This window comes from Oncorhynchus nerka, linkage group LG14 (assembly GCF_034236695.1).
Source record: "Oncorhynchus nerka isolate Pitt River linkage group LG14, Oner_Uvic_2.0, whole genome shotgun sequence".
NCBI lineage: Eukaryota > Metazoa > Chordata > Actinopteri > Salmoniformes > Salmonidae > Oncorhynchus > Oncorhynchus nerka.
The window spans coordinates 36,004,195-36,018,671 of record NC_088409.1 but is presented as its reverse complement, the minus strand read 5'-3'; the positions used below and the strand labels follow the sequence as shown (position 1 = coordinate 36,018,671).

At 45.2% G+C, this 14,477-nt stretch overlaps 2 protein-coding genes across 2 annotated transcripts in view; both read left to right on the top strand.

Annotated features, from left to right (window-relative positions):
- The window catches only part of LOC115116967 (regulating synaptic membrane exocytosis protein 2-like), a 125,353-nt gene extending 117,536 nt beyond the window's left edge, over positions 1 to 7,817 (top strand). Inside the window, exon 6 of the mRNA XM_065027190.1 lies at positions 7,670 to 7,817. Within this exon, the coding sequence (XP_064883262.1) occupies positions 7,670 to 7,817 (148 nt within the window). The remainder of the gene's footprint in view (positions 1 to 7,669) is intronic.
- A 4,307-nt stretch (positions 7,818 to 12,124) lies between these two features.
- Positions 12,125 to 14,477, top strand: part of LOC115122069 (regulating synaptic membrane exocytosis protein 2-like) — a 145,138-nt gene continuing 142,785 nt past the window's right edge. The window contains exon 1 of the mRNA XM_065027189.1: positions 12,125 to 12,203. Within this exon, the coding sequence (XP_064883261.1) occupies positions 12,125 to 12,203 (79 nt within the window). The remainder of the gene's footprint in view (positions 12,204 to 14,477) is intronic.

The following is a 14,477-nucleotide window of genomic DNA, read 5'->3' as shown; positions in this document are numbered from 1 at the left end:
ATTTTCAAACTCAAGCCTCCCTCTTCCAGGGCTTTTAAGATCACTGCCAGCCAGCATGTATCAGAGGCCCTGTCCCAAACAATTACCATTAACATGTCATGTACAGGTCATTGCCGTGTACTCTGTTGTGTGGGGCACTGGAAGGGCTTTGCAAAGGCAGGGAGGATTCACTGATTTCAGGCAGTGGACTGCTAGCCTGTTCCCAGATCAGTTTATGCTGTTTTGCCAACTACTATAGTCATTGTCATAGGACTTGGCAAGACAAAAGGGTGCTGGGAACAGGCTTATGGACTGCTGGACACAGGAGTCAATGTGGACTGGAGGTCTCTCATCTTTATTAGATTATAGCAGTTGGATCTCATGAGGAACCCAAGTCATTGCTGCAGTAGATGTAGGCCCACAGACAAGGACTTGCAAAAGACATGTCTCTTCCAAACCCCAGCCTCTGCCATATCAGTGTATTTGTTTGCTTTCTGGTGAAATATGTACTCAGCTGAGGTTGTTCGATGTTTCCAAATCAAATCAAATTTTATTTGTCACATACACGTGGTTAGCAGATGTTAATGCGAGTGTAGCGAAATGCTTGTGCTTCTAGTTCCGACAATGCAGTAATAACCAACGAGTAATCTAACCTAACAATTCCACAACAACTACCTTATACACACAAGTGTAAAGGGATGAAGAATATGTACATAAAGATATATGAATGAGTGATGGTACAAAACGGCATAGGTAAGATGCAGTAGACGGTATCGAGTACAGTATATACATATGAGATGAGTAATGTAGGGTATGTAAACATATAAAAGTGGCATTGTTTAAAGTGGCTAGTGATACATTTATTACATAAAGTTGGCAAGATGCAGTAGACCTCGGCCAACAGCTCCGCCCCCCCCGCAGCTCCTCGCCCAAGCCTCTCCAGGTTCTCCTTTACCCAAATCCAGATAGCAGATGTTCTGAAAGAGCTGCAAAACCTGGACCCGTACAAATCAGCTGGGCTTGACAATCTGGACCCTCTATTTCTGAAACTATCCGCCGCCATTGTCGCAACCCCTATTACTAGCCTGTTCAACCTCTCTTTCATATCGTCTGAGATCCCCAAGGATTGGAAAGCTGCCGCAGTCATCCCCCTCTTCAAAGGGGGAGACACCCTGGACCCAAACTGTTATAGACCTATATCCATCCTGCCCTGCCTATCTAAGGTCTTCGAAAGCCAAGTCAACAAACAGGTCACTGACCATCTCGAATCCCACCGTACCTTCTCCGCTGTGCAATCTGGTTTCCGAGCCGGTCACGGGTGCACCTCAGCCACACTCAAGGTACTAAACGATATCATAACCGCCATCGATAAAAGACAGTACTGTGCAGCCGTCTTCATCGACCTTGCCAAGGCTTTCGACTCTGTCAATCACCATATTCTTATCGGCAGACTCAGTAGCCTCGGTTTTTCGGATGACTGCCTTGCCTGGTTCACCAATTACTTTGCAGACAGAGTTCAGTGTGTCAAATCGGAGGGCATGCTGTCCGGTCCTCTGGCAGTCTCTATGGGGGTGCCACAGGGTTCAATTCTCGGGCCGACTCTTTTCTCTGTATATATCAATGATGTTGCTCTTGCTGCGGGCGATTCCCTGATCCACCTCTACGCAGACGACACCATTCTATATACTTTCGGCCCGTCATTGGACACTGTGCTATCTAACCTCCAAACGAGCTTCAATGCCATACAGGACTCCTTCCGTGGCCTCCAACTGCTCTTAAACGCTAGTAAAACCAAATGCATGCTTTTCAACCGATCGCTGCCTGCACCCGCATGCCCGACTAGCATCACCACCCTGGATGGTTCCGACCTTGAATATGTGGACATTTATAAGTACCTAGGTGTCTGGCTAGACTGCAAACTCTCCTTCCAGACTCATATCAAACATCTCCAATCGAAAATCAAATCAAGAGTCGGCTTCCTATTCCGCAACAAAGCCTACTTCACTCAAGCCGCCAAGCTTACCCTAGTAAAACTGACTATCCTACCGATCCTCGACTTCGGCGATGTCATCTACAAAATGGCTTCCAACACTCTACTCAGCAAACTGGATGCAGTCTATCACAGTGCCATCCGTTTTGTCACTAAAGCACCTTATACCACCCACCACTGCGACTTGTATGCTCTAGTCGGCTGGCCCTCGCTACATATTCGTCGCCAGACCCACTGGCTCCAGGTCATCTACAAGTCCATGCTAGGTAAAGCTCCGCCTTATCTCAGTTCACTGGTCACGATGGCAACACCCATCCGTAGCACGCGCTCCAGCAGGTGTATCTCACTGATCATCCCTAAAGCCAACACCTCATTTGGCCGCCTTTCGTTCCAGTACTCTGCTGCCTGTGACTGGAACGAACTGCAAAAATCGCTGAAGTTGGAGACTTTTATCTCCCTCACCAACTTCAAACATCAGCTATCTGAGCAGCTAACCGATCGCTGCAGCTGTACATAGTCTATTGGTAAAGAGCCCACCCATTTTCACCTACCTCATTCCCATACTGTTTTTATACTGTTTTTATTTATTTACTTTTCTGCTCTTTTGCACACCAATATCTCTACCTGTACATGACCATCTGATCATTTATCACTCCAGTGTTAATCTGCAAAATTGTAATTATTCGCCTACCTCCTCATGCCTTTTGCACACATTGTATATAGACTCCCCCTTTTTTTCTACTGTGTTATTGACTTGTTAATTGTTTACTCCATGTGTAACTCTGTGTTGTCTGTTCACACTGCTATGCTTTATCTTGGCCAGGTCGCAGTTGCAAATGAGAACTTGTTCTCAACTAGCCTACCTGGTTAAATAAAGGTGAAATAAATAAATAAAATAAAATGGTATAGAGTACAGTATACACATATGAGATGAGTAATGTAGGGTATGTAAACATTATATTAAGTGGCATTGTTTAAAGTGGCTAGTGATACATTTTTTACATCAATTTCCCATTATTAAAGTGGCTGGAGTTGAGTCAGTATGTTGGCAGCAGCCACTCAATATTAGTGATGGCTGTTTAACAGTCTGATGGCCTTGAGATAGAAGCTGTTTTTCAGTCTCTCGGTCCCTGCTTTAATGCACCTGTACTGACCTCGCCTTCTGGATGATAGCGGGGTGATGATAGCTGGGTGATGATAGCGGCGCTGCTGCACCTTCTTCACCACGCTGTCTGTGTGGGTGGACCAATTCAGTTGGTCCGTGATGTGTACGCAGAGATACTTAAAACTTACTACCCTCTCCACTACTGTCCCGTCGATGTGGATAGGGGGGTGCTCCCTCTGCTGTTTCCTGAAGTCCACGATCATTTCCTTTGTGATATCCATCTGTAGCATGTGGGAGCTACCATCTCTCAGAAAGACAGAGAGTGAGTGTGAGGGTCGGGATGGGCCTTATGCATGCATGGCTGCCTGCCCTGGGCCATACAGCAGGTGGCCATCTTGGTAGCCTTCCAGGAGAAACATCCACAGCAGCCCAACCGCCCACCACTGGAGCTGTGACAGGGCTGGAACTACACACAGAATAACATGTAAAACTCACATATAATATACCACACTTACAGTACATTCAGAAATGATTTATAGGATATCTGTGGATGAAACTCCCCACCTCTCCTCCCCTGTATTGCCGGCCCCACCCCATCGACACCCCCTCATCCTACACCCTGGATGCATCCCAAATGGCACCTTATTCCCTATTTAGTGCACTACTTTTGACAAGGGCCCATAGGTCAAAAGCTCTGGTCAAAAGTAGTGCACTATATAGGGAGGTACAGTGCCATTTGGGACACAAAATTAACCTTCCTTTCATTGGCCTCCAGCACTATACAACTACCTCTGTATTTGTGACATGCAATATACAGGCAGACCATGGTAATGCCTACAGTGTGAAAGGAAGAAACAGCTTTTTGAGAGATACTTGACCATGCCTTGTTGATGAAAGTCTCTAAAACCTGAAAAGAAGTGTGGTCTGAACTGGCAAGTGGAGGACCGGACAATACACTGTCCTCCAATACACCTTTGGAAAAGCATGGAACACACACACACACAACCCAGTCACTATTACTAGAATACATTTTTTATAATTGATGGCTGTTAAAAATAGATCCTGTAGTGGTTATATTGAGCTGTGACCGAGGCAGAGGGCAGAGGCAATATCCAATGCTTACTGTAGTGGAACAAGGCTACATTTAAATTGAAAACACTGAAATGAAATGGGCTCCTTTATGTGTTCCTCATATGTTTTTGCTTTGTTGCATAATTGCTGTGTATTTTTCCTCAATATGAGTTGCTAGTTACACACAGTCTCCTTCAGAATATGGGCACCTACATGAGTGTGGTTTGCTTACTAAAGGTCTTTGCCATACTGAAGAGCTTATGTTCTAGAAGGTTCTGGAAGGCTCATATATCATATCTCATAAGGTTGTAGAGAGCCCATCAGATCATATCACATCAGATTCTAGAGAGCTCATCAGATCAGATCACATAAGGTTCAAGGTTCTAGAGGGCTCATCAGATCACAAGTTTTTAGAAGGTTCCTGTCCCACAGCCAGAGAGATAGAGTTTGTAACATACTGTAGTGTATCTCATGGTAATGAGGTAAGTGTGAGGCATCTTGGCGGTAACTAGCCCTATACTTTATCCTAACAAACAAAACCAATCAGGACCAATCAGGACAAACATTTCCTTATTTTAGTTAATGATTTTCCAAATCTGGAAAAATCCATTGAAGCGTTACTGTGTTTTATTCTCTACGGACTACACAGCACTAGTTAGTCACCAATCACCTTGTAGGGCTGCTTCTCATACTACCTGATTCTCCTGCTTCTCATACTACCTGATTCTCCTGGTTCTCATACTACCTGATTCACCTGGTTCTCATACTACCTGATTCTCCTGGTTCTCATACTACCTGATTCACCTGCTTCTCATACTACCTGATTATCCTGGTTCTCATACTACCTGATTCTCCTGGTTCTCATACTACCTGATTCACCTGGTTCTAATACTAGTTGATTCTCCTGGTTCTCATACTACCTAATTCTCCTGCTTCTCATACTACCTGATTCTCCTGGTTTTTTTATTTTTTTTATTTCACCTTTATTTAACCAGGTAGGCTAGTTGAGAACAAGTTCTCATTTGCAACTGCGACCTGGCCAAGATAAAGCATAGCAGTGTGAACAGAGAACACAGAGTTACACATGGAGTAAACATTTAACAAGTCAATAACACAGTAGAGAAAAAAAAAATGGGCAGTCTATATACAATGTGTGCAAAAGGCATGAGGAGGTAGGCGAATAATACAATTTTGCAGATTAACACTGGGGTGATAAATGATCAGATGGTCATGTACAGGTAGAGATATTGGTGTGCAAAAGAGCAGAAAAGTAAATAAATAAATAAAATAAAAAACAGTATAAAAACAGTATGGGAATGAGGTAGGTGAAAATGGGTGGGCTATTTACCAATAGACTATGTACAGCTGCAGCGATCGGTTAGCTGCTCGGATAGCTGATGTTTGAAGTTGGTGAGGGAGATAAAAGTCTCCAACTTCAGCGATTTTTGCAGTTCGTTCCAGTCACAGGCAGCAGAGTACTGGAACGAAAGGCGGCCAAATGAGGTGTTGGCTTTAGGGATGATCAGTGAGATACACCTGCTGGAGCGTGTGCTACGGATGGGTGTTGCCATCGTGACCAGTGAACTGAGATAAGGCGGAGCTTTACCTAGCATGGACTTGTAGATGACCTGGAGCCAGTGGGTCTGGCGACGAATATGTAGCGAGGGCCAGCCGACTAGAGCATACAAGTCGCAGTGGTGGGTGGTATAAGGTGCTTTGGTGACAAAACGGATGGCACTATGATAGACTGCATCCAGTTTGCTGAGTAGAGTGTTGGAAGCCATTTTGTAGATGACATCGCCGAAATCGAGGATCGGTAGGATAGTCATACTGGTTCTAATACTACCTGATTATCCTGCTTCTCATACTACCTGATTCTCCTGGTTCTAATACTACCTGATTCTCCTGGTTCTAATACTACCTGATTCTCCTGGTTCTAATACTACCTGATTCTCCTGCTTCTCATACTACCGGATTCTCCTGGTTCTAATACGAGTTGATTTTCCTGGTTCTCATACTCCCTGATTCTCCTGGTTCTCATACTTCCCTATTCTCCTGGTTCTCATACTACCTGATTCTCCTGGTTCTCATACTACCTGATTCTCCTGCTTCTCATACTACCTGATTCTCCTGCTTCTCATACTACCTGATTCTCCTGGTTCTAATACTACCTGATTCTCCTGCTTCTCATACTACCTGATTCTCCTGGTTCTAATACGAGTTGATTTCCTGGTTCTCATACTACCTGATTCTCCTGGTTCTCATACTACCTGATTCTCCTGCTTCTCATACTACCTGATTCTCCTGCTTCTCATACTACCTGATTCTCCTGGTTCTAATACTACCTGATTCTCCTGCTTCTCATACTACCTGATCTCAATACTACCTGATTCTCCTGCTTCTCATACTACCTGATTCTCCTGGTTCTAATTTCCTGGTTCTCACTACCTGATTCTCCTGGTTCTCATACTACCTGATTCTCCTGCTTCTCATACTACCTGATTCTCCTGGTTCTCATACTACCTGATTCTCCTGGTTCTAATACTACCTGATTCTCCTGCTTCTCATACTACCTGATTCTCCTGCTTCTCATACTACCTGATTCTCCTGGTTCTAATATGAGTTGATTTCCTGGTTCTCATACTACCTGATTCTCCTGGTTCTCATACTACCTGATTCTCCTGGTTCTCATACTACCTGATTCTCCTGCTTCTCATACTACCTGATTCTCCTGCTTCTCATACTACCCGATTCTCCTGGTTCTAATACGAGTTGATTTTCCTGGTTCTCATACTACCTGGTTCTCCTGGTTCTAATACAAATTGATTTTCCTGGTTCTCATAGTAGTTGGTTCTCCTGGACTGCCTGTTCTCCACTGGAATATGGACTAGATACAGTGGTGACATTTTATTCATTTCTTTTCAGTCGTGGTATTCTAAGTGTGCTCTCCAACGAGCACCAGAGGACCTGGTAATAAAGAAACAGATGATTTATTTATGGAACCTTCAAGCTGTACGTTAACTGTGCGTTGCCAGACGGGGTGTGTATGCTGTGTAGTGTGTGTGTGCGGCTGTTGCCGGGTTCTTTGTTGGAAGTGAGGGACCTTGGTACTTGCTGAGCTGCCATTGGTAAGTTTATAAGAAGATGAGTCACATGACCTTGTGGATGCTTCCCATTGCCTTGATGGACTGGTTTGCTGTGGAAGTAGACCGGATTGGCTAATAACTCAGGATTCGTAACCTGGTTACTGTACTGTACTGTATGTAGTGTCTCTATTGAAATGTGTGTTGTGAGAGAGAATGTATGCGGGGGAAGCTGGCAGCCCATCCTTGAACCTGCTGCTTGTTTTGAACAGTCAATGATGATTAAAAGATGAATAATGGCATACCATTCACCCATATAGAGAGCGTGGGACAGGACATGGCTGTTTGTCCTGTTGTGCTGCCTGGCTGCAGCCTTGTCTGTTGATAATGAGACCCACAGGGGTTGGTAATAGGGGTAGGTGTTGTATGTGTGCAGTGCAGCCCCTGTGAAAAGAAGCCCAGGCACCTATACCCTAGCCCTAGCCCTAAACTCAAGCCCAACCCCAGCTCCAGCCGTATACCCCAGGCCCAGCCCTATACCCCGACCCAATACTCCAGCCTCAGCCTCAGCCCCATCCCTACATCCTAGCTTCAGCCCTACCTCCAGCCTCAGCTCCAGCTTCCCTTCCATGCCCCATCCCTACATCATGCCCCAGCCTCTCTCCCTACCACAACCCCAGCCTCATCCTTCAGCCCCCTCCCCACCCTCTCTGCCGTAGCCCACCTCCATCCTCAGGCCCATCCCCCTACCACAACCCCAGCCTCATCCAGCCCTTCTCTCTCCCCAGCTATCCCTAGCCTCTCCCCCAGCCTCTCCCCCAGCCTCTTTTCCATCCCCATCCCTACGTCCAGCCCTTCTCTCTCCCCAGCTATCCCTAGCCTCTCCCCCAGCCTCTCTCTTTCCATCCCCATCCCTACATCCAGCCCGTCTCTCTCCCCAGCTACCCCCAGCCTCTCTCTTTTCCATCCCCATCCCTACATCCAGCCCGTCTCTCTCCCCAGCTACCCCTAGCCTCTCCCCCAGCCTCTCTCTTTCCATCCCCATCCCTACATCCAGCCCGTCTCTCTCCCCAGCTACCCCTAGCCTCTCCCCCAGCCGCTCTCTTTCCATCCCCATCCCTGAGATGTTATTTTGGGCAGCAGGGATTATTAAACCATCCTCTGACTCACCACTGCTTTTTCATTACCTCCTCACTTTCTATGGAGCTAGACAGCTGCCCCGTGTTCCCTTTGATTTCAAATGCAGCTTGCTCAATGGAATGAAAAATGCATACTTAGCAGAACCAGAAAGAAGTGTGTGTGTGTGTGTGTGTGTGTGTGTGTGTGTGTGTGTGTGTTTGTGTGTGTGTGTGTGTGTGACGGAAGGAGAGAGAGAATCCGACATAGATTCAGAGAGAATCAAAGAGTGCGAGAGAGATGTTGGTGGGGAGCATGGGGTCTGCCTGCATGAAAATACATGTTCTACCATTGGAAGAAAACAATACTGGAGTTACAATGAAAATGTGCTGTTATAAATAGCTTGACAAGTCACAATATGCTCTGTACAGAGCCTGGTGTATGGAGATCAACAATGGTTGACAAGTATTCAACATGCAGTAGACTAGGAAGTTAGAACTTGGAAAATAGAATTCAAATGATGTAAGTCATTATAAAAGAGAAGAGCTGACCTCAGCGCTGAACAAACAGAGGCTTGCTATGTGTACTGCACTGTACTGCATTGTACATACTGCACTGTACTGCACTGTACTGCATTTTACATACTGCACTGTACTGCACTGTACTGCATTGTACATACTGCACTGTACTGCATTGTACACACTGCACTGTACTGTGCTGTACTGCATTGTACATACTGCACTGTACTGCACTGTACTGCATTGTACATACTGCACTGTACTGCACTGTACTGCATTGTACATACTGCACTGTACTGCATTGTACATACTGCACTGTACTGCATTGTACATACTGCACTGTACTGCACTGTACTGCATTGTACATACTGCACTGTACTGCACTGTACTGCATTGTACATACTGTACTGCACTGTACTGCATTGTACATACTGCACTGTACTGCATTGTACACACTGCACTGTACTGCATTGTACACACTGCACTGTACTGCATTATACATACTGCACTGTACTGTACTGCATTGCGCTATACTGTATTGTACATACTGTACTGCACTGTACTGTACTGAATTGTACTGAATTGCAGTGCACTGTACTGAATTGTACTGTACTGCATTGTACTGCACTGTACTGAATTGCACTGCACTGCACTGTACTGCACTGCACAGTAATTATTTATCTTCAATACCTGTAGAGAGTAAACCTAAATGTGTTTACAGTACAGTATATTCAACTGCCATAGCAGCATTGGGTGTTGGCCTGTTTTGGTTTGAAGGATTAGTTGATTCACATGTGGTGAAGTCTGGTCACAGATGAGCAGCAAACACATGTATTTATTCAACTTGCCAAAAATGTTTATTGGGTGTGCCTCTGGTGTTGATTACTTTCAGTCAGCCATGAGACTGCTTTGCTGTGTGTGTGACTGTGTGTGTGACTGTGTGACTGTGTGTGTGACTGTGTGCTGCTCCTAGAATACTCCAGTGAACAGACAGACAGTTTGGCAAACAGAAGTGTTTTGTGTCTAGATGCTGTTTTTGAAATTTGAACAATGTACAGACAGTTAGTTAGATACTTACAATAATATGTTCTCTTCGGGGAGAAGCAGTAGCATAGACTAGAGTACCATCTTTATGCTTTTCTCTGTTGGGCTCGGCCTACGTAGCTTGGCAGTGGCGCTAGCTGCTTGACAGGAGACATAGTTGGCAGTGTGATGTCTGTTTAGCTTTAAAGTCAGGAGTATGATATAAACATGGCATAAACACACAGGCCTGCAACAGCCCTGCTACCATGGTCAATTAGAGGTATGTGGTGTGTGTGTGTGTTTTTATGGTGTGTGTGTGTTGTGCAGGCTGTGATGATTGTGGTGTTACGGGACATCTTGTCTGCTCTGTTCCATCCAGAATGTTCTGAACGTTGCCAGCTGTCCCACCACTGTGTGTGTGTGAGGACTGTATAGGTTTACAATGTTATTGAATGTCACATTAGAACAATCCATGCTGTCCTGTTGAGAGACAGTCTCAGGTCTCCCTCTGGTTTGCAAATGTTAACACTGCATGTGTGTGTCCCAAATTGCACCCTATTCCCTATATAGTGCACTGCTTTCCCTATGTAGTGCATTGTGGTGTCATTTGGGACACAGCCCCAGATGTTGTTGAGGGAGAAACAGTGCAGGCCAGGGGTTTACTGGGGGCTGGGCGTGGGAGATGAGCTGGTTGGCACAACACTCCTTTTTAAAGACCAGCTTATTCAGTAAGAGTACTGCTGTTTCCTCCCTCTGTGTGTCCTCACTCACCCAGTTTAACAGGCCCACAGAGGAGTTACTGGAAATCAGAGTCCCATGTAGAGTCCCATACTACTGCACCCATCCACTATACTCCCTCACTCCACTACCACAGAAGGGCCCAGCTAAAACAGGTCATTGGAAGAGGCTACGTCATTATGGTGGCACAGCTTCAGAAAAACTATTTGATCCATTTGGTGATGCGCACTAATAATGTTAGATAGATAGAGATTATCTCTCTCTCTCTCTCTGTCTCTCATATTTGATGCCCTGAAATCCCTTTGGGGAGGGAGAAAACATGCATAGGAGGCGCCCCAAATGGCACCCTGTTCCCTATATAGAGCACAACTTTTTAGGCCCTGGTCAAAAGTAGTGTACTACATAGGGGATAAGGGTGCCATTTGGGACAAATTTGTTCAGTTTCAGGAGGATCATTGTGGTCAGAGCGCAACTCTGTTGAATGGGATTATAGGTCAGTCTGATCTACAGGGTATGCTGCCTGCCTGCCTGGGTTTCATTGGGTGATAACCGACTCGCAGCCAGTAATCAGCTGAGGAGAGGAGCTAACATCCAGTACTGTAATCCTCTCCTGGAGAGGACGCCATTGCTCGACCTCCAGGCACACACACATACGCGCGCACACACACACACCAGGGTATTAAACCAGAACTCTCCGGCCTCTACAGTTCCCATCCCAGCAGCCTTTGCAGCAGCAGGTTGTGCTGTAAGTGGTGCCCATCGCCCCTGTCCGGCAGTGTGGCCAGGACGGTAGCAGTGGGAAGAGAGAGAGGACACAGCTGGCAGACTGGACAGGGAGGATGAAAGGGAGCTGTCTCTCTAAACTAAAGCCACTAATTCTGGATGGATGTCATTTTGGATCATTTGCATGACGGCGTTTTGAGGGGCCACAAGTCTCCGTTTTTGTTGCTGTAAAATTTTACATCTTGGAGTCTTGGATTGTACTGTAGTTAGGCCACTGGGGATTGGCTGGGTGTGTGTTAGCCGTGTAGTAACACCACTAAGGTTTGTCTGGGTGAGTGTTAGACTTGTAGTAACACCAGTAAGGATTGGCTGGCTGGGTGTCAGCCTTGGGGGCCTCCAGACAGGCGGCAGGCGGGCAGCTGACTCAGTCTTGGAACTAGTCGCTGTGACGATGCATGGGCTCTAAATGGACTCTGAGTAGTTTCTCCTTTCTATCTCTTCCCAGAGTGGTCGTGTGTCTCTGATTCCTCTTTGTTGAGACATGAACACTCAGTCTGTCTTTTCACTTATCTCATTTTAATAGACTTTTCCCTCCCCCGACCATATATGGGCGTCATTAGGCGGACCAAATTTTCTGTAAGATTTCTGTAGCTACGCAGCGCCAGTCATTTGTTTTCATTTGACTTCTCTCCATTATCCGTGAAGTAGAGGTGGCACAATCCCCACGGGGGGCAGGCTCGCGTTTTAGCCGTGATTGCTTTTCACTCTCTTATTTAACATGTTTCAGCACTACCCCAGCCTGATCCTGCTGCTGGTGCATCACACAGGCGGGACCGGAGTGCAGGTGGTGCGTCAGAGTCGGAACCGGAGTGCAAAGACCACGCATAGCCCCTCTCCATCTTGCTCAGTCTCACTATAGTAGGGAAATAACACAAGGACGTTCCTGAGGAGGACAGAGGGTTGAAAACAAACAGCAAAGCGGCTCGGTCTGAAGCGGAATTGTTTTGGATGTTTTGGAGCTGAAAAGTAAGAGTGAGAGACCAAGGCCATGTGTTTGTGTGGAGCAGCTAGGAGGCAGAGATGAACTGCGTCCCTGGATCTGACAGTAGAATACAGTAAGGTTTTTATCATCTATTGTTGCATATCAGTCCTCAATGCTGTCAGCCTCAACTAGGACTGTTGGACACCTTGTCTTATTATCTTGCCTTCCCAAACTTTTTTTATTTTCACATAGTCCTTTCTAAACACTATGATGGATGTGTAACCAGTACGGCTGGTAGTTGCCAGGGACGTCACGATACGATATTATCATGATACTTAGGTGCTGATACAATATGTATTGCTATTCTCACTATTCTATATGCATTGCGATTCGATACGGTGATTTATTGCGATTTGAAGTTCCAAATATATTGCTCTAACTACAATAGAGAGACATAATAAAAACAGGTTTTGATCGGTCATGGAAATAAAAGTGCTGGAAACAAGTTGGTTTACTATTTAAAAAGAAGATGGAGAGCAAGCGAGTACATGCTAATAAGGCCAACTAGCGCTAGCTAACACTACCTAGCAAAAAGGTAGTGTTGTACAAGTCGATACTTTTCATTTTGTCCAAAATAATACTGCCAAATGTTTTTCCCCCCATCACCAGTAACCAGCCCAGTAAGCTCCTCTTGGCTGGCCTCAACATAGAGGTGAGATGCTCTCTAGTACTGTTGATTATTATTATCCCTGCACTAATAGCAGTATGAACATAGAATTATGTCTGCTCTGACATAAAGGGTTTAAGGATGGGAATTGAGGAAGGGAATTCTGTGTGTGTGTCAGTGTATGTATGTATGTATGTATGTATGTATGTATGTATGTATGTATGTATGTATATGTATGTATGTATGTATGTATGTATGTATGTGATTGCGAGTGTGAAACCAGCAGTAACCATGAAGGGTACATCAGTCACTGAAAGCTTTCTCATTGACTTTCCCTTATTGATCGTTCCTGTTGTGGCATTCCTTTGGTTTTTAATGGAATATCAGCATAGCCCCGGGAAACAGTGCAAAAGGCCTTCCTTCTCTAATTCTAATCTAAGAACATCTTATGAATCTTTGGTGAAACTAAACTATAGCGCCTTTGTTATATGTTCATGTTGCAAAGATCAATGCTTTATTGCTATTGTCCACTTCAGGATAGTTTGTGGCATTGTGTAAATGTGAAAAGACATTACAAAAACAAACATCTTTGACCTTGTACTCCCAGCTTTGACCTTGCACTCCCATCTTTGACCTTGTACTCCCATCTTCGACATGTAAAAAAGGTTCTACACAGTATCTTAAGAATGGTTTCTGGGTCGATCAGGTCAGGAGAACGATGGGAGCTTTAAGCTCTGCGAACAGCACACACACACACCTCCTATCTCCTCTCACTGTAAATCAGTCAGAGGCTGTGTTTTGCAGATGTTCCCAATAATGTATGTTTGATAACCCCGTTTTTATGACAACCTGCATCAAACATTCATGATTTGTCACCACAGAGGGCATCCTGCTGGAGCCCCAGAAAACACTTAATCATCACCACACACCCATACACACACGCACGCACGCACGCACGCACGCACACACGCACACACACACACACACACACACACACACACACACACACACACACACACACACACACACACACACACACACACACACACACACACACACACACAACCTATATACCAGTCACATGCATCACCATGTTAAAGAGCACCACGTTTAAATCAAATCAAATTTTATTGGTCACATACAGATATTTAGCAGATGTTATTGCAGGTGTAGTGAAATGCTTATGTTCCTAGCTCCAACAGTGCAGTAGTATCTAACAATTCACAACAACACACAAATCTAAAAGTAACTGACCAAAGACAGATACTTTTTACTAGGATTAAATGTCAGGAATTGTGAAAAACTGAATTTAAATTAATTTAAATGTATTTGGCTAAGGTATATGTAAACTTCCGACTTCAACTGTACATACCCCAACCGGAAGCAACATCTTCACTGAGCTAAAGAGTAGATCTGCCACTTTCAAGGTGCGGGACTCTAACCCGGACGCTTATAAGAAATCCTGCTATGCCCTCAGATGCA